The sequence below is a fragment of the Dermacentor andersoni genome, chromosome 1, assembly GCF_023375885.2.
Source record: "Dermacentor andersoni chromosome 1, qqDerAnde1_hic_scaffold, whole genome shotgun sequence".
In the NCBI taxonomy this organism is placed as follows: domain Eukaryota; kingdom Metazoa; phylum Arthropoda; class Arachnida; order Ixodida; family Ixodidae; genus Dermacentor; species Dermacentor andersoni.
This window is the reverse complement of record NC_092814.1, coordinates 49,545,614-49,565,378: the sequence shown is the minus strand read 5'-3', so window position 1 is coordinate 49,565,378 and position 19,765 is coordinate 49,545,614. Positions and strand designations below refer to the sequence as shown.

At 41.1% G+C, this 19,765-nt stretch overlaps 2 protein-coding genes across 2 annotated transcripts in view; one reads left to right on the top strand and one right to left on the bottom strand.

Annotated features, from left to right (window-relative positions):
* The window catches only part of Slu7 (Pre-mRNA-splicing factor Slu7), a 28,148-nt gene extending 22,097 nt beyond the window's left edge, over positions 1-6,051 (bottom strand). The window contains exons 1-10 of the mRNA XM_050193453.3: positions 5,944-6,051; positions 5,438-5,640; positions 5,187-5,334; positions 5,007-5,087; positions 3,969-4,133; positions 3,814-3,885; positions 2,951-3,085; positions 2,100-2,197; positions 1,368-1,435; positions 34-230 (exon numbers count right to left, since the gene is read on the bottom strand). Of these exons, the coding sequence (XP_050049410.1) occupies positions 34-230; positions 1,368-1,435; positions 2,100-2,197; positions 2,951-3,085; positions 3,814-3,885; positions 3,969-4,133; positions 5,007-5,087; positions 5,187-5,334; positions 5,438-5,592 (1,119 nt within the window). The 5' untranslated portion in view covers positions 5,593-5,640; positions 5,944-6,051. The remainder of the gene's footprint in view (positions 1-33; positions 231-1,367; positions 1,436-2,099; positions 2,198-2,950; positions 3,086-3,813; positions 3,886-3,968; positions 4,134-5,006; positions 5,088-5,186; positions 5,335-5,437; positions 5,641-5,943) is intronic.
* Positions 6,052-6,225: 174 nt separating this feature from the next.
* On the top strand, positions 6,226-15,778 carry LOC126545541 (NADPH-dependent diflavin oxidoreductase 1-like). The gene is made up of 5 exons (XM_050193457.3): positions 6,226-7,100; positions 8,586-8,808; positions 11,395-11,706; positions 14,669-14,983; positions 15,461-15,778. Exons 1-5 carry the CDS (start codon positions 6,431-6,433, stop codon positions 15,681-15,683), a joined length of 1,743 nt encoding a protein of 580 aa, XP_050049414.1. The 5' UTR covers positions 6,226-6,430; the 3' UTR covers positions 15,684-15,778.
* Positions 15,779-19,765: the final 3,987 nt, after the last annotated feature.

Genomic DNA, 19,765 nt, shown 5'->3' with positions numbered 1-19,765 from the left:
TCAACAACTGCAATTCATAAAACAACTGCTTACCGTCTGGGCAAATATGAGCTCCTTTGGAGGCACCTGTAAGTGCTCTGCTCCACCATACTTTTCTAGGATGCTGTCCTTCATGGAGTGACGGAACTCCTCCTCCTTTGAAAGGAATTCCTTATTCAACAGTTCAGCCTTGGTGGGTTCTGCTTGCAAGTGAACATCCACACCTTTTTCGTAGGCCTGCCAAGCAAACACTGAGAAACATAAAATTAATGTTACAAAGCAATGCCAAATCACTTACCACTGCTCAGAACTCTCATATAGCCAAAACACACTTTAAAAGGGACACTAAGAAAATAAGTTAAAATATATTCCTACACTGTTGCTTTTCCAGGCCAACAGCTGAGACTTTTAACCTTAACAAAGGTAAAAAAGCGAGACTGATATTGACATTACAATGAAATTCCTGCAATAGCTCCCAAAAACATCTGAGCAATGTTAGTTCGTAAGCTCTAGAGGGGAGTGAGAGGGTATGGCCAACACCCTGAATATTTCTTCCTGCCCACAATTTCAACACACCTAACAAAAGTGCAGAATCATGCTCTGGGGTTTTATGTGCCAAAACCACAATCTGATTATGAGGCACCATACTACCAACAAATTTATGCTCAAGTTGAAGTTTGAAGCTCATCACATGGCAGCATGTAACAACACACATTGCTGTAGGGCGACACACGGAGCTGTGAATAAACAATACTTCCTCACAGCTAACACAAGCATCCTGCAACTGAAAGAAGCAGTCTGCTCCTCTATGTGCAGCCACTAACGTGAATCTCCTAAACGGCAATCTGAACGAAATTTTGACCACGTAAAAAGTTTAGTTTCAGATAGTGCAGATGTAGAGCAGGCTCTGTGCAAAATTTTATGTTCGAAATGAAAAGTAGATGCGTCATGAAAAGCTAGCAAAAACAGACGCTTCTGATGCTGACAAAAAAAAAAAAAAGCGTATCTACTGCTCATCGATAGTGATGCATGACCTCAATGATTAGGCATCATTTATGTTTGCTCAAAGCATGATAAAAAATATCAGAGGCGATGTGCGTGTAATCTGCTTAGGTGCAGTTTAAAGGCTGCCAATAAGAAAATTATACAATTAGCAGCCCTGTAGCTTTGCCAAGATTGCTACAATAGTATATACTAGTAATCTATTTAAGCCAATGTGCAATTTCATTGTAGCTAGTCAGCCTGTGCAGCCGGCCCACAAGTGCTGAACTTCTGAGTAGAAGAAATTTTGCAGCTGGGTTCACAAACAATGCACTGAAGCCTATGGTGTTAAAGCCCCTTCAAGAACTTCAAGAAAGATTTTACAGTAATTATGCAGCCATGCTTACACTGAGCTTCTGCAATCTTCTGAGTGTCCCCACTGTACCGAACGAAGTTATCACCAGCAAAATGCAGCCTGGAAAAAAACAAAGAGATACTGCCTATCATTAAGGAATCATGTACATGCACACACAAGAGAGCAGATCACAGCAGAATACAATAGGTGGCTGTTGCTTTCTTATTACGAATTCATATTATATTTTAGCAGCAAGTACAGCACAAGCAACTAAAGAAGAAAGGATCTACAAGCACGTTTTCTTGCTGGATATTTCAGGTCACTGCCAAAGATCACACAATAAGATGCTTGAATGTACTAATCTGGCAAATAACATCAGTGAAAACAATCTATGAATTCAGGGCAACTGTGGGGGGAACAACAACATGCTCCTATAATGCATTTTGTATGATCAAAATGAGTGAAAACCCAAGTTAGATCGAGAGGCGATTCATTGTAGGCCATTGTCCTGTGCTCGGGGCCAAATTCCGAAATTTATTGCAATCACCAACTCTCCCTGGCTTTTATGCTACTCTGAATATAAGAATCCATCACAGTTTAGTGCTACATTCCAGTTCAAGGTTAGTTCATACAGCTACTACAGGAAAAGGACACTGACATGACAGGTACCAATATATTCAACGTAAAAGTCGGTATGCATGCAAATGCGTGTGTGTGTGATAGAAACACAGACAGACACATACATGTGGTTTGCCTTTGAACGGCTTCATTCTTGTCAACTTACTCTTCTGGAGTCTTGTTCGAATTCTTGTACGGATTATCCCTCATGGACCGTGTCTTAGGGTCATAATAGGCAGAGTTTGGGTCCAGATTTCTCAGGTACTAAAAGGAAAGGATAAATTTACTTAGAAAATTATACACATTACAATGGTAACACAATTTATGCAGGTCTCTGCCGGTGCTTTACATCATTATGGGCTGAGTCTTGGTCTGAAAACAAAGCACAGTAAAAGGACTTTGGTAGGTTAACATTTTCAATAAATCTATCCAGTTAAGATGAGTCCTGCTTGTTATGGCAAGTTATGCTGATACAGCCGATGACAAATGCTGCTCTTTCTGGGTAGGATAAATTTCACAGCTGAGAAGCTAGATTTAAAATTTTAGTTTCAGCTACGTTTCTCTGCATCATAGGGAAACAAGTGAAGCGAAGGTGTAACTTTGCATACTTGCTTTACATTGTACTTTTCCAGCCAAAATAACAGCAGTGCTTTAAAGAAATGGTGACTATAAAGTACAACTACGATTTTCTTGCAGCAGGAAGAAGGTTAAGAAATACGAACGTACAGATGTCGGCCACTGCCTTATAAGCGAGTTACTGAAAAAAAAACTCCAATCTTATTTTAGGTTTGCATTAAGTGACTACCAGTTGTTTCCCAGGTATGTTTCCCAGAAACTTTTAGAAGTCACTAAGAACAGAACTACAAAGAGTAACATAGACTTTCTTCCTGCTCAATTGTTCAGCTGTATGTTCCCTGATAACATCTGCTTCCTCTGAGGAAGGGGAGCCAGCACGTACTTTTAAACTCACTCCATGGCCTGGATGGCAAAGAAAATAATGTGCAAAGAGGTACACACCTTAGCAACATCTTCACGTATACGAAGGTTTCGCACAGTGATGCGCTGCTTGCTGTCCACTTTTGTACCAGGCATGTCTGCATTATCTGCATACTTGTCTTCATCACCATCTACTTCCTCATCACTGTCATCTCTCTGCAGGAGTACACCACAGTAGCATTACACTAAATATTTCAAAGACATAACAGGACTAACTGAAACAAACTCAGGAAGTATAAAAACGACAATATACCAGAAGTTCAATTAGACACAAACTACACAAAAAATCATGTCGGTGCCACAACAAAATGTCCAAATGAGCTAGATTTCTCAAGTTAACAAGCATTTTAAGCATATAAATTGAGTACTAGAGGTTAAAAAAGGCATGTGTTTACTAACTTCTATTTTGCGATGTTTGAGAAAGCTAAGGACTGTATGTAAAGTCTTTTCAGTGGTTAACCTGTACTAAGTTAGCCCATTAGGCAAGTGAGCACCATTATTAATAATAACTGAAATACATTTACGAGTGTGCATGCAATGGAAGCTTCAAATGTTCACTTTGCCTCATAACAGGTGTTTTGACTTGAAAAGCTCTTATGGAGGCTTGCAAAACCATTTATACTACAGAATTTAACATTGTTACTTTGTGCACCTGAATGGTTGCAATTGCATGGTTTTCTTCATTGTGTTCACTCTCATCGGAAAATCCCTGTGCAGAGCTTCGTTTCCAAGATGAGTAATGGTGATGTACTACTATTTTGTTGCCGGAAAACATCACGACACAACAGTCAATTTAGGCATTAATATTGCTATGCTGCAAAATTGAACATTCAGCTTGAAGTGTTTAACAACAAAGTAAAATGCAGCATGTTGGCCAAAATTACCTCTCGTGTACTGACACCTTCCAAGTTCAAGATGTCATGCTTCAGCTTGTCTTCCTTCAGCTGCCGTTTTGCCTGCAAGCAAAGACATATGAGTAAACTGTGTACCCTGTGTGAGGAAGACGTGTGATTAAATAATGGAGCGACCACAACATTACCTCTTCTACTTTCCTGTATTCTTCAATAACAGCCTGATAGCAGGCAGGGTCAAAACCATTCCATCTATCCCGCTTCCCATCATAGTCCAAATTCAAACCTGGCAGGTCTTTTTCATCAGGTGCAATGTCATCATTTGTAAACTTGGCACCAACTTTTCGAGGCCTCTAAACAAGCAAAGAGAATGTTCATGTACACAATTACATACATTCAGAACAAGATCAGCACTCTTTTAAAGGGTCCCTGAAACGGTTTCGGCAAATTTTGTTGACGAGTAGGTTGCAGCTGCAGTAAAACATTTGTGCCACAATTTAACTGTCTCACATTAAGTAAACTGTGATCTCGAGAAAATCTCGATATCGACACTGACTGCACAGCTTGCATCAACACGGAGCATGTTGTAACACAAGCAGACAACACTTGCCGTGTGCCTGCAGTGTTTGAGTGCTTACTGTCGTTACGTATTCTCTTTCTGTTACTTTTTTCTTTTATACAAACACATTAACTAACATTCCAACAATTACAAACATTTGTTCACCATAAAGTTGGAAAAATTATCGATGACACAACGTGAGCAGTCAATGAGATCGCTCACCCGACTGATGTCATGCACGCCCACTACGTAGATGGTAACAGGGCAAGTGAAAATTCAGGGAAGTGGCACAGCTGCGATCGGTAGTGATGCAAATTTTTTAAAAACTTGTAATAAGCACTTTACGCAGAGTGCTTAAATGTGTCAATGATTAATGATCAGAAGGGGCTACCCAAATGACTCAGTACACTAGTACAAAATTATCAAAAACGTCTCAGGATACCTTTAAGATAGAAAGAACATAATACAAAAAGCAGCCCTTGCAGTGAACAGCCTTCACGAACGTACATAATCACTTAGGATATGTCGGAATGTGATGCAGAAAGCACTTTTCTATAAGCAATTACTTTATTGGCAGCCTTTTCTAGAAACTCCACTCATATGTTAAAATATGCAGCTCCCCCGTGCCTTCCACGAGTTAAAACTTTCAGTAGCATGTGCAAGTTACCTCTAAGCAATCCTTCCGCTTGTGGGTCAGGGCACCGCAGTTTTCGCAGGCACCTTTTCTATACTTGGTTGCTCTAGCATCCTGGAAGAAACAAATATATATATATATATATATATATGTGTATATTGCAAAGTGAGGGTCTTTCTGGCTTAAGATTTTATTCAGAAACGTGTTGCTTACGAATTCTCCTCGAGAATAGTAGTCGCTTATTCGACTGAATTCCCTCTGCTTCTCGGGCTGCGGGCGCTGGTGCTTCAAAGTGGGTCCTTTTGCCCCAAAGTACCATGGTGCCGAAGATATATACTGAGGAATATGCGGGTTGATGTCTCTGCACAAAACACAAGTAGGCAGATCCAATCAATATCGCCAAGTCTGAGCTAGCATTCACAGTCCGTTCGGTGTGCACATGAAAATCCCACTTGGAAACTTACTTTCCCTCCTCATCGACAGCGGCTGGTGCTGTGCCAGCCTTCCTGGCCTCCTCGAGCTCTTTTGCCTTCCTCCAGTCCTCTCGTGACTGTTTCTTAGGCTCGTCAACCTCCTTGCTCTTTATGATCTCCGAAACGGGGAGATTCGTCTGATTCATTTTCTTTGAGCAGTGCTCGTCGTCAGTCTGCCGACATCCAAATACTTGCTGGAATACAAATAATCGGCTAAGTACACAGCAATGCAAGCGGCAATGAAGAAAGTACGCGTTATGAGTTGAAAATGTAACTATCTGAGCTTGTAATTAAGGTAAATCAAAGGCAACATGCAGGTAGAAAGCAACGTCAACAGGGCTTCGCTGACGGTCATGAAAAGCAAGCTTGAATACAAAGCGCCAAGACGGCACTGTTGAAAGCAAACCAGCATTAGTATCCTCTACGTACTAACTCAATGTCATTTCTGACGTAAACAAAAGCATTTTAATCTAATAACCTATCAAACATATACTTACAGTGTTTACTACGACGATCCAACCATCCACCGATCGCGAGTCAACTGCGCAAGTTGTATTAAATCCTACCGGACCCAAACAAAGCTTTTTGCTGTCCTTTTTACATCTTGGTATACTTTTAAAGAAGCCAAGCTTCAGATTATACACAATTGTTACCAGTTACTACGTGATTATCTAAGTTAATAATTAATAAATACCAACATTACCTTTTGCAAGACCACTTACATCCCTTTTAGACATGCTTCATACATTCGAGACTGCGGCTTATTGATACGCGATAGAGTAGTGACGCAAAGACGCGTGGTAGGAAGTACTAGAAATAACATCAATGGAAGTCTGTTAACTGGGATGAATGAGGTTTGTCGGCATGCGAAACTTCACCAACTTGACTCTGTGGATGCTTTGCGGCTTCTTGTAGCGCTTGTGGTAGCGCATATGAGCTGAAACTTTCGGCAACGTCTGCGTGCGAGAAAGAACTGTCGCAGATATGATGGATCGACGTTTTCTGATCTTATACGGCAGTCAGACAGGAACTGCTCAGGATGTTGCCGAAAGAATCGGTAGGCAAGCGAGGCGGTATAGATTTTGCGTCACTGTCTCGGCTATGGACGATTATCCTGTAGCAGAACTGATCAAGGAAAAATGTGTTCTGTTTGTCTGTGCTACGACAGGACAGGGCGAAGAGCCCGACAACATGAAACGTTTCTGGTCGTTTCTCCTACGGAAAAGCTTGCCCTTGAATTCGCTGAAGACAATGAACCAGTCCGTGATCGGCCTCGGTGACTCTTCTTACTTGAAGTTCAATTTCACTGCAAAGCGCCTGCAAAGGCGTCTGGCCCAACTGGGTGCCAATTGCTTGCTCGACCCTTTGTACGCCGATGAGCAGCATGAACTGGGCACCGACGGGATGCTGGATCCGTGGCTGGGGGAATTCTGGAAAATCCTCTTGAACTTGCACCCGCTTCCCGTCGGGTGCTTGCCAATCAGTGAAGAACTATTGCCGGCGCCGAAATACGGAGTCATCTGCGAGACGGCATGCGCGGACGGTCCTGGAATCATATATGAGAAGTTATTTGAAGCCACTGTAATCTCCAATCAGCGTGTCACTAGCCTCGACCATTTTCAGGACGTACGACTTCTTAAGTTAGATATTCAAGGTTCGTGTTTTTCCCCCCCTATCTTTATATTTCTTATCAGCACTATGCGAAGGAGAAAAACGAACAATAGGGTAAAAATGTCGTACGTCTCATGTAGTTATGAACATTAAACATGCAATATATTTAGACCCAGAGTATTGAAGACACAAAAGGACAACGATTCATTATGGTTGAATACAGAGAAACAAAGTATATATGACACAAAAGCTGTGCAGTTTCGAAAACAAAAAGAGGTAAAAATAAGAACATAACACACGTACAGAAAAGTCTGCATGAATATAATCATAAAATATATAATCATCGTATTCATCTGTTGTTAGGAGTGTGGTTCATGTCTTCAGACATTTTTCTTTAACATTCCACCACACATTTCGCTGCTGAGCACAAGGTTGCAAGTTCAATGAGAGCACAATGCAAAAACATTTGTGTGCATGTTGAAGAACCTCGGGCGGTCGAAATTAATTTGAAGCCCTCCAGTGCGGCACTAATGCACTGTGCACTTTCAGGGTGTTAAATGCAGCAAATTTTTTTTAAGATTGTCATGCATCGCATTTCTTTATAAAGTTAGGCAAGAGAGTGAACCATCCGGGAAAAATATGTTGACAGCATGCTGGCTAGAGGCATATGTGAACATGGTAATAAGCATGGACATTGGGCGTTATTAGAGATGTCTGTGAGAACTTTCATTGTTGTTGAATTAAGAGTAGGGCTGATTAACCTCTCGATTAATTAATGAGTGCTCTAAGTGTGATTAACTTTTACCTTAGTTATTTAATATAGCGTGAGCAAAATTGGCCAGGTGTCAGTGCCGATGTCCCCACTTCGCTATTTCAACAGCAAGGGAGAAGACCACAGACTGAGTGTTCCGGCTAAGACTGCACCTGCCAATTCATGTCTCTCAGAAGTCAGGACAAAAGCCACCCATGCGTCCTGCACTTCAAATTGGCAGGACAATTGGTGCAGTGAATAGCTCACGTCCTATGAATTTGTCTTAAGTGAGTTTGACATGCTTGATATATATACACTCTAGCAAGGTGTCGCTGATGTGATACTAAATTGTCTGTTTATGTACAAACAGCATGTTTGAATTTCTTTATCTGATGTACAAAAATATGCAAATCTGATTCATGATTTATTAAATTAAATAAAAGGCTCTGATTAATAAGATTAATATTTTTAGTCAATGCCCAGCCCTTGTTATGGGTAATGCCTCTACAATTCATGTCATTCTTGCTTAGTGCAATTTTTTGTTAACTCTTTTCCCGACACCAGCCACAATAACGGGCCTCATCACAGCCCAGGCATAGACCACACCAGCCTCATGGAAGACATTCTTAAGTGAGGCTAGTGTAGTCTGCATCAGAAAAAAAAGAAAGGAATGGCTTATGAGTTGATGTGCACCAAGAGCATTAACCCCTTATGCTGTCATGATAGGTAGTAGAACTGAAACAGTTTCTGCTTTTTATTTTCCTTTCCTGCCAATAGATTCTCAAATAACTTTTGAGCCAGGCGATGTGGTGGTGGTCTACCCAGAGAACTGCGAAGAGGACATCAAGGAGTTTTTCAGGCTCTTCAGCTTCAAGGCTGACATGTACATAAAGGTCACACCAACAGAAGAAGGCACACCACTTCCAAACTTTTTATCAGCACAGGTGTCAATTAGAGAATGTGCCCAAAAATATTTTGACCTTACATACATTCCTAAGAGGTAAGCTCTTCCTCAAATTCGTGTGATTTATGTGATTTGTGATGTGGTGGTGGTGAAATTGCAGTTGTGTGAGGAATGCAAAGGCAAAACCATTTATTCTCTGTATACGGTGCCAAAGTGTCCCTTGCCTGCTGATGTGACCATGGCATTATGCAGCTAAGCATGAAGTTGCTAAGTAGCACCATGCCAGTGTTTCATTTCCAGGCATGGCAGCTGCACTTTGATGTGTACAAAATGCAGAAAAGACATATGTGCTGAGATTTAGGATGGAATTAAGAGGCGAGATGCATATGTGCCTGATGTCTTTAAGTGTTCAAGCAGTAGCTTCTCTCCTTTAAGGCTTAACTAATAATGCATATTGTAGTAACTGGATTAGCTTACTTCCTAGCTTACATCATCTGAAGACAGCACTGAGCCAAAGTACAGCAGTTTTTTGTTGATAATGTATAAAACCATTGATTGTTATGAAGAAGCTCATTTAACCATGATTGGTGTGGACTGCACAGAAGCTCTGATTGCTGGTCAAAATATATGCTTAGATTTAGCTTGTTTGTTGTGGATTTGTAGACTCTCTGATTAAAGGGGCACTGAACCACTTCTGATCAAAGTTGACAAATGCATTTGTAATTAAATTAGACTACTTCAGAAATATTTTGCCGCAGAAAAGTTCTTCAATGCGTTCAGCAGAAGCGGAGTTATTGGCAAACATACCGCTTGCAGTGCTTACGCTCCTTCTTCAATGATTTGCACTGTGAAGGCTACGGCAGAGGTAGTGTGCCCACAGTGCTCCGCCTACTGAACGCCAACGTGGCTCACAGTTCAAAATTGATTTTGGTTGTTCACGTAGACACCACTATTTCCGATTTTGGCACCTACGACGCGCCAAACGTGCCAAACACGGTTGTTCTGAGCGAGCTGCAGTGCACTCATCCAGTGGGCTTATCGCGGCACCCCACGGCGGCCGCAGTATCTACCGCAGTGTGTAGCTGCGGTCTGTAAGACCGCAGCTACTTGCAACTGCAGCGTTTGGTTTGTGCACGACAGGGCTAGAGCGTGCACCCAGACTTATAGTCTGGCTGTGCTAAGTGGTGCAGACTGGCTTTGTCCTGCACCAGCTTGACCGACAGATAGTAGCCACATCCAACTTGCGCATTTTGAAGCACTATCAATAGCTCAGTACGAAGCAAAACCTGCCAAGGTGTGTAACCAGGAGTGGCCAGGAATGAGCGTGCGCTGCAGGTGTGCATGTGTGCACATGCGTGCATGTGGTCTGACCTTAAGTTTCGCATGGTTTGAGGCTTGTTGAGTGTTCAAAACTAGTCGAAATGAGTGAGTCTCAACAGCTGCGACACCAATAAGCAGGGTGGCCAAAGTTTAGTTACTACGCGGGTGGCCACGGCCGAGCATGACCAGACAGTAGTCGGCTTCTTCTAGAAGTATGTCGAAATATGAAAGCTGATTTTCACTTACTTCAGCCTGTTTATAAAACTGCGTCAGTAAATATACACAGTAACAGTAGGAAGAAGTGCATTGATGCAAACACCTTTCTTGATTGACAATAGCTATTAGCTATTGGCCAATAGCAGCCGCGTATGGTAACCTGCTATATTTTGAAATAATGTGTCGAGAAAAGAGTGAGGAGCAAGTTTCTGTTGAAAAGAGGGTGTTTGGAGAGATAGGTGACTTTGCGCTCCGCATGCGAGATTTACGCACTGCGCACGACTGCAAAATTTGGCTGAGATGTTAACAATAGCGCATGCTATCCGCAGACTGTTTTTTTACCTAGCTGGAGGGATGGTTCAGGGCCGCTTTAATGTAAACATTGCTGCCAGTTCTACAACTCAGCTTAATATACTGCATTCTTCCTTTTTTTAATGTGGAAACTTTCAATAAGTGAACGGCAGGCACAGCAGCTGTGAAGAACACACAAGAAAAGTTCAGATTGAACAAAGTTGTTTACTTTGAATTCTATAACTGAAAACAATTCAAGAAGTAGCAAACTCTTGCATAATCTGTAACATATTATTAAGAATATAAAACCAGCATAAAAAAGCAAGAAAAGGACAGAGGCAATGAAGCAGACAGAACGAATGCTGCACTTAAAACTGTTAGTTTATTTGAGGGAAACCACAAGCTAACGTTTTATGCATGTGCCAGACCATTGCAACCACATCTAACTCAATTCAAACTTCAAGTGTTGCTCTAGATACCTGCATTCTTTAACAGTGAGTATAACGGACAGGTCACTGACACATACTCCAGAGCTGTATTTTTTAATGAGGTACGCATCCAGAATCTTGCGTTCCAGAGTTGTCCTTCCCCTCCCGATCACACACACATTATTAAAAATGTAATTTATCTTTGTTCTGCTGCAGCACCAAGCTGGACGTTAAAGTTGACTCATAATTATGTTTGATGGGGCCTGTAGTTTGACCCAAAGCACTCTTCTTTGCATCATGAGGCCTTTCGAAAAATAGAATCCACCACACAGCAGCATTTCATGGCTATGTTCAATTAACATCTGTCTCAGAACTCCAGAAAGGCAGCATTTTAACATGCCGGTTATAACATCTCCTTTTCTTCTAGGTCATTCTTTGAGATTTTCTGGCACTTTGGTAACAATGACCTTGAGAAGGAGCGCCTTCGCGAGTTCAGCACTACTGCTGGCCAGGAGGACCTTGTGGATTATGCCATCCGGCCACGACGGACTGTGCTGGAAGTGTTTGTTGACTTCCCCCACACCACAGCCAATGTGCCACTAGCCTACCTTTTTGATTTGATTCCACCCATACGTCCACGTTCATTTTCTATTGCAAACTCACTGCTCTGCCATCCAGGACAGATACACATCTTGGCAGCCATTGTAAACTTCTGCACCAAGCTGAAGAAACCTCGCAGGTATAGTAGTGAATAGGTTGAGTCAGAGTGGTCCTGTGATGCCTGATTTCATAGCTGCTGAGATATTGCAAATCAAGGCAGGGAAATGAACTGTCATTTGTGCAGTCACATAAAACTTTTGCATGCCTTTATAAACTATTTTGTGAAAGCGTTGGAGTGCCACCGTTACGGGCTATCAACATTGGTGTTTTCTAACTGTATCAGCCAATTCACAATACTGTGGTCAATTAGCATGGATGAAAATGGTTTCACAGATGCATTCAGTGTTCAACAACCACGTTAACTTGGTCTCACTGCTCAAGAAATTGAAAAAATTGCTCCCATAACATTCAAAAATTGCAGCAAACCGAATATAACATCTTATATATGTTCAAAGTGCAGTTTTGTAGCTGATGCAGTGGTAGCTGGGCCGATGGACGAGGCGTGTCTTGACAATACGTCTTGTTGACTGACTGATGTGATGCTTTGTAAAGTATAGTCATCATACACATGACGATATTGTGGCTGAACGAAAGCCAATATTGCATTTAATTGAAGAACATGCAAGAAAAGTTCAGATTGCACAAGGTTGTTTACTTTGAATTCTTGTTGGCAGTTCTTATTCTTATTGACAACCACCTTTTGGTGAAATGTTAAATGGTTCCCTAAAATTACTTTCGTCATAATTAGGAGAATGGCATATACATTTCTCACCTCAGTGAAGTCATCTATACCTTCTACAGAAGTGGAAGAAAACATGCACAGAGGTATGATTTTAATCAGCAGAAATGGTAAATCATTATGATACGTTTGTAGATTACTCAGTTTGCTAGAACTGATCAACAGTGAGTGAACAAGGGAAATTCCAGCCAAGAGCCAACATTTTATTAAGGACACTTCTTTTCGTTGGCTCTGGACTGAGGCTTCCTTTGTTTGCTCATTGCTGATCAGTTCAAGCCTCCATTTTTCCGTGGCCCCTTTGTACAGGGGACTGTAGACGGTGATGACATAAGAATGCAGTGGCTAATGCGCTGCTGTCCAACCTGCAGTGTTACCAATCATGCTCACTCAGGCCTCGGCAGAGGTGAGCTTTCGTTATATGCGTCTTTCAGGAATTATATATCAGAGTGAGGAGGCACAGTAGAGATGTGCACTGTGGTTTTGTGGACAGAGCTTGTAATAAATTCTTAGGTTGTCACTGAGTACAGGAGCACCTTATTAGCCCTTAAATGCCAATTTTGGGCAGCATAAAAAACTAGTGTCAGCTAGTGCAGATGTAGAATAGGCTCCATGCAAAATATTACATTTGAAATATGAATAGATGCTTCACAAAAGGCTTGCAAAAGTAAACTTTTTTTATACCAAAACTTAAGAAAATACTGCCATTACCACTCACAGGGAATGATGCATGACAATAAATGCGCAGCACCTCATGACATCTAAGATTGGGCGCCACCCGTGGCAACCCGCAGTGCACTGATAAACCTCTGAGGTAATATGCTGGGATTTACGTCGTATGCGCTAACTGCTAGGTACATGAATAAGCTGCTTAAGTGCTACTATACACTGCTAATAAGGACATTTGACAATTGCTAGCCCTGCAGCTTTGCCAGGGTCATTTCAATAGTATATACTAATCATTTATAACCAGTTTAGCCAAAGCAAAATTTTGTAGCAGTTGGCCTTTGATGTTCACAAGTTCCTCTACCAAAGCAATACACTTGTGCAAAACCATCAAATTTTTTTCATGTTTAAGCAAGCCCTTTGTTATCACAGAAAAAAGTGTGGTAAAAGTGGCAGCACAAGCTCTTTTGCAAGTTTGTGTAGTAGCAGTGACTTTCTTCTTTATCTATGAACAGTTAACTTGTCTAAAGAAGATTCTGACAAACTGCCATCAACATAGCTCAATTGGTATATGCCATCACACACCTCATGGGTGAGTTCTGGGTTCGGCTCCCCTCTGGAGGCAAAGAAGCTCTTTTGCAACTAATTTCAGTAATAGAAGTAGGGACTTTATAATTTAAAAAGTAAGTATTTTCGTTTCAGTTATACAAATGAGCTCAAATGCCTACAGCCATAAAGGGACATTAAAGAGCAACACTAGTCAATCTAGAGTTGTAAAGTATTCTTTCTATAAACTGTTGAGCATTTAATTGGTGGGAAAAGTTGATTACAAGTGGTGGAAAACATAGCAAAAGATCCCTTTCTTTAATTTAGTTCCTAAATTGCAGCCTTCATACAACAGTGTGATGTGGCATATTTCAAAGTAATTTTGTGTATTTCAGTCATTTTCGTGCAGAAAAATATTCTCAAAGCTTGCTAGATTGAGTATTGGTTCCCCTAAAAATGTAGTGTAATCTCTTTATCTATGTACTGTTAACTAGTCTAGAGAAGATGCTCCCATCCTTTTGCTCAATGTTTTGCTCAATGTGTTTTCTCTCTCTCTCTAACATAGCTCAATTGGTATAGCATCGCACGCATCATAGGAAAGTTTTGAGTTCGACTCCTTCTAGTGGCAAAGTTGTCTTCTCTTGCTTCTATTCTTTTCTTCTCCTTTATTAATAATATGAAGTTTATTGTAAATTTAACTCTCACAATTAACTACTAAAGGTAAAAAGAAAAAAATTCATTCCACTATGCTTTCCTTAGCTTCATTATCGGTTAGCTGCTTATGGTTGTTACTGCTACTAAAAACTGATCCCGTCAGTTTCCCTTAGTTGTCACACTCAGAGTAAATAGAACGCTTCACTTCTGAGAACTCACAAAGCCGTTTTTTGTGATCAAAAAATGAATTGAAATACTCAGAGATAGTGTCCAGGCTCAAGAATATCAAAGCAACAGGCAGTGTGCAAAAGGACCTATATTACAAGTTTTCCTATAGGAAGCAGGTTCTCCGTGACATTAAAGGGTAGTTGTAAAGACTGCTTTGGGCAGAGTGACAATACTGAGATCAAGGAGTCCTGATATACATGTCTCCATGCAGGGGCCTTTGCACTAGATTTTTGGCCAGCCTTGATCCTTCCAAAGGGACAAGAGTGGCCATCACCACAAAGAAAGGCAGCCTTCGAATGCCCCCTGATGGTGTTCCTGCCATTATGGTGGGGCCAGGGACAGGGTGTGCCCCTTTCAGTGGCATGATCCAGGATCGTGCTCAAAGGGGCATTGCTAGGAACCTCCTCTTTTTCGGTGCCCGCAATGCTAAAGGAGATTTCTTCTTTGAGAAGGAGTGGACCAAGCTTGTGGCCATGGGACTACTTGACCTGGTGACTGCATTCTCAAGAGACCAGGAGCACAAAATGTAAGACATAAATAATGAGATAAACATTTCAGCTTGCTAATTTCAGCTTGTATTATGCAGCATTAATGAACTCCAAAATACTGATGTCGAAAGCACAGTAATATGGAACAAGTGCCCATGTGGCCATCATTGTTTTGTCTTCTGCTTTTGTTATTATTACTTTTTGTCTGCATGCTTACAGTTATTTGCTCATGCAACAGAAGTTGTGGATAGACAAAAACTTATTCTGCTCTACAGCTTTTCATTAGGCAAATGGGCCTGTAATTAGTAAAAAACAAATGAAACAGTATGGTCACAAAATACAGTACACATTATGCAATGAGCTCATCGCTTCTGACTGCGTGTGTTGGTAAGTGCTTCAGAAATGTGTCATCATCTGTGGCCAAAAATTCACAGACATTTACTCTTCCAAGCATACATACATTTTGCTAGCATGTAGCTATTAGACACTATAACTGTGACTTCCTGCCTTTTCAGATATGTCCAGCACCGAATCAAAGAGCATGAAGGCAAGATTTGGAAGCTGCTGTGCGATGGTGGAGTCGTGTACATTGCTGGTAATGCAAAGGACATGGTACCTAGTGTGCGGGATGCCCTCAAGACTGTTGTCAAGTCTCATTCTCTCACAGAAGAAAATGCTGAGGAGCTTCTAAAAAACCTTGAAAAATCTAAAAGACTACAAATAGAAGCCTGGTCTTAGCATATCTGCTATTTAGTGCTTTTAGATATAGGTGTGGCAAGAGACCACGACAAATGTTCAAGAGTTGTTCAAATGAAACAAGGACTTTTATTGTGGTAGTGGCTTTCTTCTGCCTGAATGCCACTGAACCATTCAGCTTGAACTCCTTTGAGGTGCTTGTCTCAATGCAAGAGGTGTTAAAGGGCTACCCTGCAACATTTTCTCATATTGGTAATAAGTATGCTTAGTCACTAGACAATAGAGAGTTTTAGAATAGGGGCCCCAAAGAAATAGCGTCGAAGCCACTGCGCATGCGCGAGACGCAAACTGCGCTTGGGTTTTGCGTTGGGAACGCTATTTCACCGATTTAGCGGGAGCCCAAATAGCGGCCCCAAAAGCTTTGCGTAAACAAACATGGCGGCACCCATCGAAGCGATGGCTCTAACCTAGCACAACAGGGTTCAATTCGTGGTAACGCGTCAAGTTCACAAGCTAGGAGAAGTGACTGCGGTTATCGCTTTCTCTCAACTAGCGTGTGTTATGAAGATTGATTCATTAGACGCCGCTGGTTCCGAATTCGACTGTGGATTTTATGGCTCGTAGGCCTAACACGGCTAAGCTTGGCTGGTGAAGGCATGTAAAGTTGGTTTGCTCAAAACTAAGCGCAACTAATTATTTTCTGCTTACAGAATAACCTCTAAATTGTAATTAAACGTGAATACACGCAAGACAAAATTACTATTCCTATCATAAAATGGTATATTTTGTTTATTATTTTAATAGCTTTTCTTTAACGCCGTAGTGGCGCTGTCAGCGCAAGACGCTATCCGCAAACGTAAAACCCTATTCTAAAACTCTTCACTCCTGCGTGCCCCAACGCTAACACCCGCAAAGGTCTTTGGGGCCCCAAACTATTGGGTCCCCTATTCTAAAACTCTCTAATACTCTCATGTGGGTAATATTTCCGTACATGCAGCAGGCAACCTACAGTTCGATTTGAACTTTCTGAAATCTCTGCCACTTTTTGGGTATGTTCCTGCATACTCTTAAAAAAATAGCTTTTGATCCGATATTTAGACTTCATGACTTAGCAATGCCTCCGGCAGAAGAAAAAGTGGAGAAGTTGCATCACTAATAGGGTTGTGGCCTTATTTGGTGGTAGAGGTTGATATTACTGTGCCAGTGCTGTGGCTTTCAGGATAGGTGCCATAGATGCAGAAACAAAGCATTGCACTACATGATTTCAAGGTCATGCCTATACAAAAGCTCAGCTCACTGATGGGCAGAGTAGGGCAGGTATTGTTCTTTGTGGGCACAGTGGCAAAGCTTTGAGTGCAATGATAAAACAATAATCAGAAAAAGAAAAGCCATGAAGGAGTGGCAGTGGCTGCATTTCTGATTTCTGATAACTCTATTCATAGAACTGTATTGACATGCATACATTTCTGTGCATACATCTTGCATACATCTTTTTCTGGTGACCATTTTTCTCAATGATAAACAATGATAAAAAAAAGAAAAAGCCTTGAAGGAGTGGCAGTGGCAGCATTTTTTATTTTTAATAACTCCATTTACGCAACTGTATTGACATGCATACATTGTTTATCTTTTTCTGGTGACCATTTTTCTCTTGCTAACCACTGTTACAAAGTTATTTCTTGGAACAAAGCGTGCCTTCAGGTATCATAACTTTCTCGAATGTTGTCATAAATTCTGTAGCGAAAGAATATTGTCTAATTATATTGCATGCACAAAGCAACTAGTGGTGTGCATTCCGAAACATTCATGAGCACCAGCGATTATGATGGAATGTATGATAAATGATAAATAGCCAATGCACTTGACCCTTAGATCAAATTTTGATGACCGACAATTGTGCTCACTGCTATCATTGTGATATAGAAACAAACAAATGAAGCCAGAGAAAGCATAGGAAAAATCAATTGTCATGTCTCATTTAAATGTAGAAATAGTAAGGTAAAGGGGAAGTGAAAGTGGACAAAAAGATAGCTTGCCGCAGGTGGCAGCCAAACCCATGTCTTCTGCATTATGCATGCGGTGATTTACCAATTTAGGTTCCTCTGAAGAAGAAGCTTTAGCTCGGAACACATGGGAATGGAGAAATCGTTTTTCTTGGCAACCACTGCACCGATCTTGATGAGGTTTGTTGAAGTTAAGAGAAAAAGCTTAAATCTAGTGACTTTTTCAGGAGATCCCTTATTTATGCCATAAGTTTTCGTACAAAAGTTATTCAAAATCGTAAAATTTAGGAAGACCAACTATCAAGTTTGCAGCTCAGTAACTATGCAATGAAAAACGATATCACAATTCTGTAGACTGCTCCTAATACTACATCAAAAGTGGGCAAAATTGATGTATTATACACCTCTCTAAAATATACCACCAGTATGTGAGTAGGTGTTTTGCAAAACCCTTGTAAACAATGTAACAATTTCACATAAGTTGTAAATTCATATATCATACGTGTTCACTTTAGATGCTGTAACGGATGCACTTTACATAACTGCGATATGTGTTTTTGGCACAGAGGTATGGATTTGGAAACTTCATGCTTAAGCTTTTTTTAAGCTTTCCATTTTCTGGAAATTTTGTAAAAAATGGCAGGCCTTAAATCAAAATTCTGCTTGCTTGAGCCACAAGAATTTAACTTTCTATCTCAAATGCAACAAATTTCATTCAGATCGATCCAGTGGTTGTCTCATAAAAGTATTTATGTGCTTTACATGTATTTGAATAGGAGGAATAGGTGTTGGCCCCAAGCTAAAGCTTGTTCTTAAGGTCACTAGTTTGCAATAACAAATAATCAAATCTGGCCTGTGATAACTGCAATTGAATTTGCAACAATTGCCCTAAAAAAGTAATGTTCTTGTTATTCTATGTTTTTTGTACCTTTACCTCACCAATATCCCAGCAATTTTTTTACTGTTCTCTATCATATATTCATTCACCTTTCACATATTCTACCTTTAAAATTTGAGGTCTTGGGAAGGCTATTTACATCCTCAGTTTATATATAGATGAATACTGCGACACTGTAATGGAACGTGCTCAGTAGTTTCCATGGTAATTCCACATACTATCAGTAACTTCAAATACTACTAAAATAGTTATCAGTAAATTTTTTATGATGGTTTGTGCTCATGCACCCAAATCTGCCTATGAACAGTAGGACACTGTCCTTTGGAATATCATAAAGCTTTTCCCTTGTGATTTCATTCTTAAGGTTATATAGCTGGCCACAGTAGTGTTCCCAATTTCCTTATTCCTCATCAACTAGCTTTGTTTTTCTTTCCACCAATCAGTTTGTTTATTTAATTTAATTTTTATTACGTTGATAAGCTCGAGTTAACTGTTTTGCCCAGTCTCTTCATGACTATGTTCTGGCCTGAAGGATGAGCACTCTTTCTAGTTTGTGTATAAACTCCACTGCTGACGATGGCCCAAGCAGCCACAACTCTTCTAGGAGGAGGTTATAATCCAAACAAAGGATTATAACCTGTGGAGTGGAGCAGAATTAAGACTGTCTTGTTCAGAAAATACCAAGCTAAAAGCGCACTGCACCTGCACTAAAATAGAAAGTAATGCAGTTCAGTGATCTTTGAGTGCACACTTTCTTATGTGCCATACTGAGCAGTCTGTAGGGCCCAGGTATAATTGGAGTTTCTTAATCGCTGGGTCCCCCGATCAAAACATTGTTGCTCTCAGCCAGAAATGGGCTAATCAATTGCAGTCTCACGTCTGTGTTAGCTGCATGAAGCACTCCATACACATCTTCTCGCCCGCACTACATTAACAATTTAATCGGAACACCGCTGGGCTAGAGACCCTGTACTCTAGGGTAAATCGAGCTTTGACCGGGGCGCATTCTGCACGCACCCAGATCGCTGGGCACCTGGCGCACGCGTGTGGCGCACGCTCCTTGGGCCACCGGATGCTGTGGAATGGGGAGGGGATCAACCGCAGTGCGACTTGCCTCCTTCCCCGTCGACCACCTGAAGTCGGCGCATGATCGCGAGGAAAAGGTATTCCGGGCCAGCGAGCGCACCCTAGCGCACCATCTGCCGCTATGCCCGGAGGGTGGG

Excerpts from the sequence above, each read along its gene's own strand:
- LOC126545541 (XM_050193457.3), top strand. The coding sequence starts at position 6,431 with ATGATGGATCGACGTTTTCTGATCTTATACGGCAGTCAGACAGGAACT. Across the intron at positions 11,707-14,668 it reads AAGCTGAAGAAACCTCGCAG|GGGCCTTTGCACTAGATTTT; the intron begins GTATAGTAGTGA and ends GTCTCCATGCAG. Across the intron at positions 14,984-15,460 it reads AGAGACCAGGAGCACAAAAT|ATATGTCCAGCACCGAATCA; the intron begins GTAAGACATAAA and ends CTGCCTTTTCAG.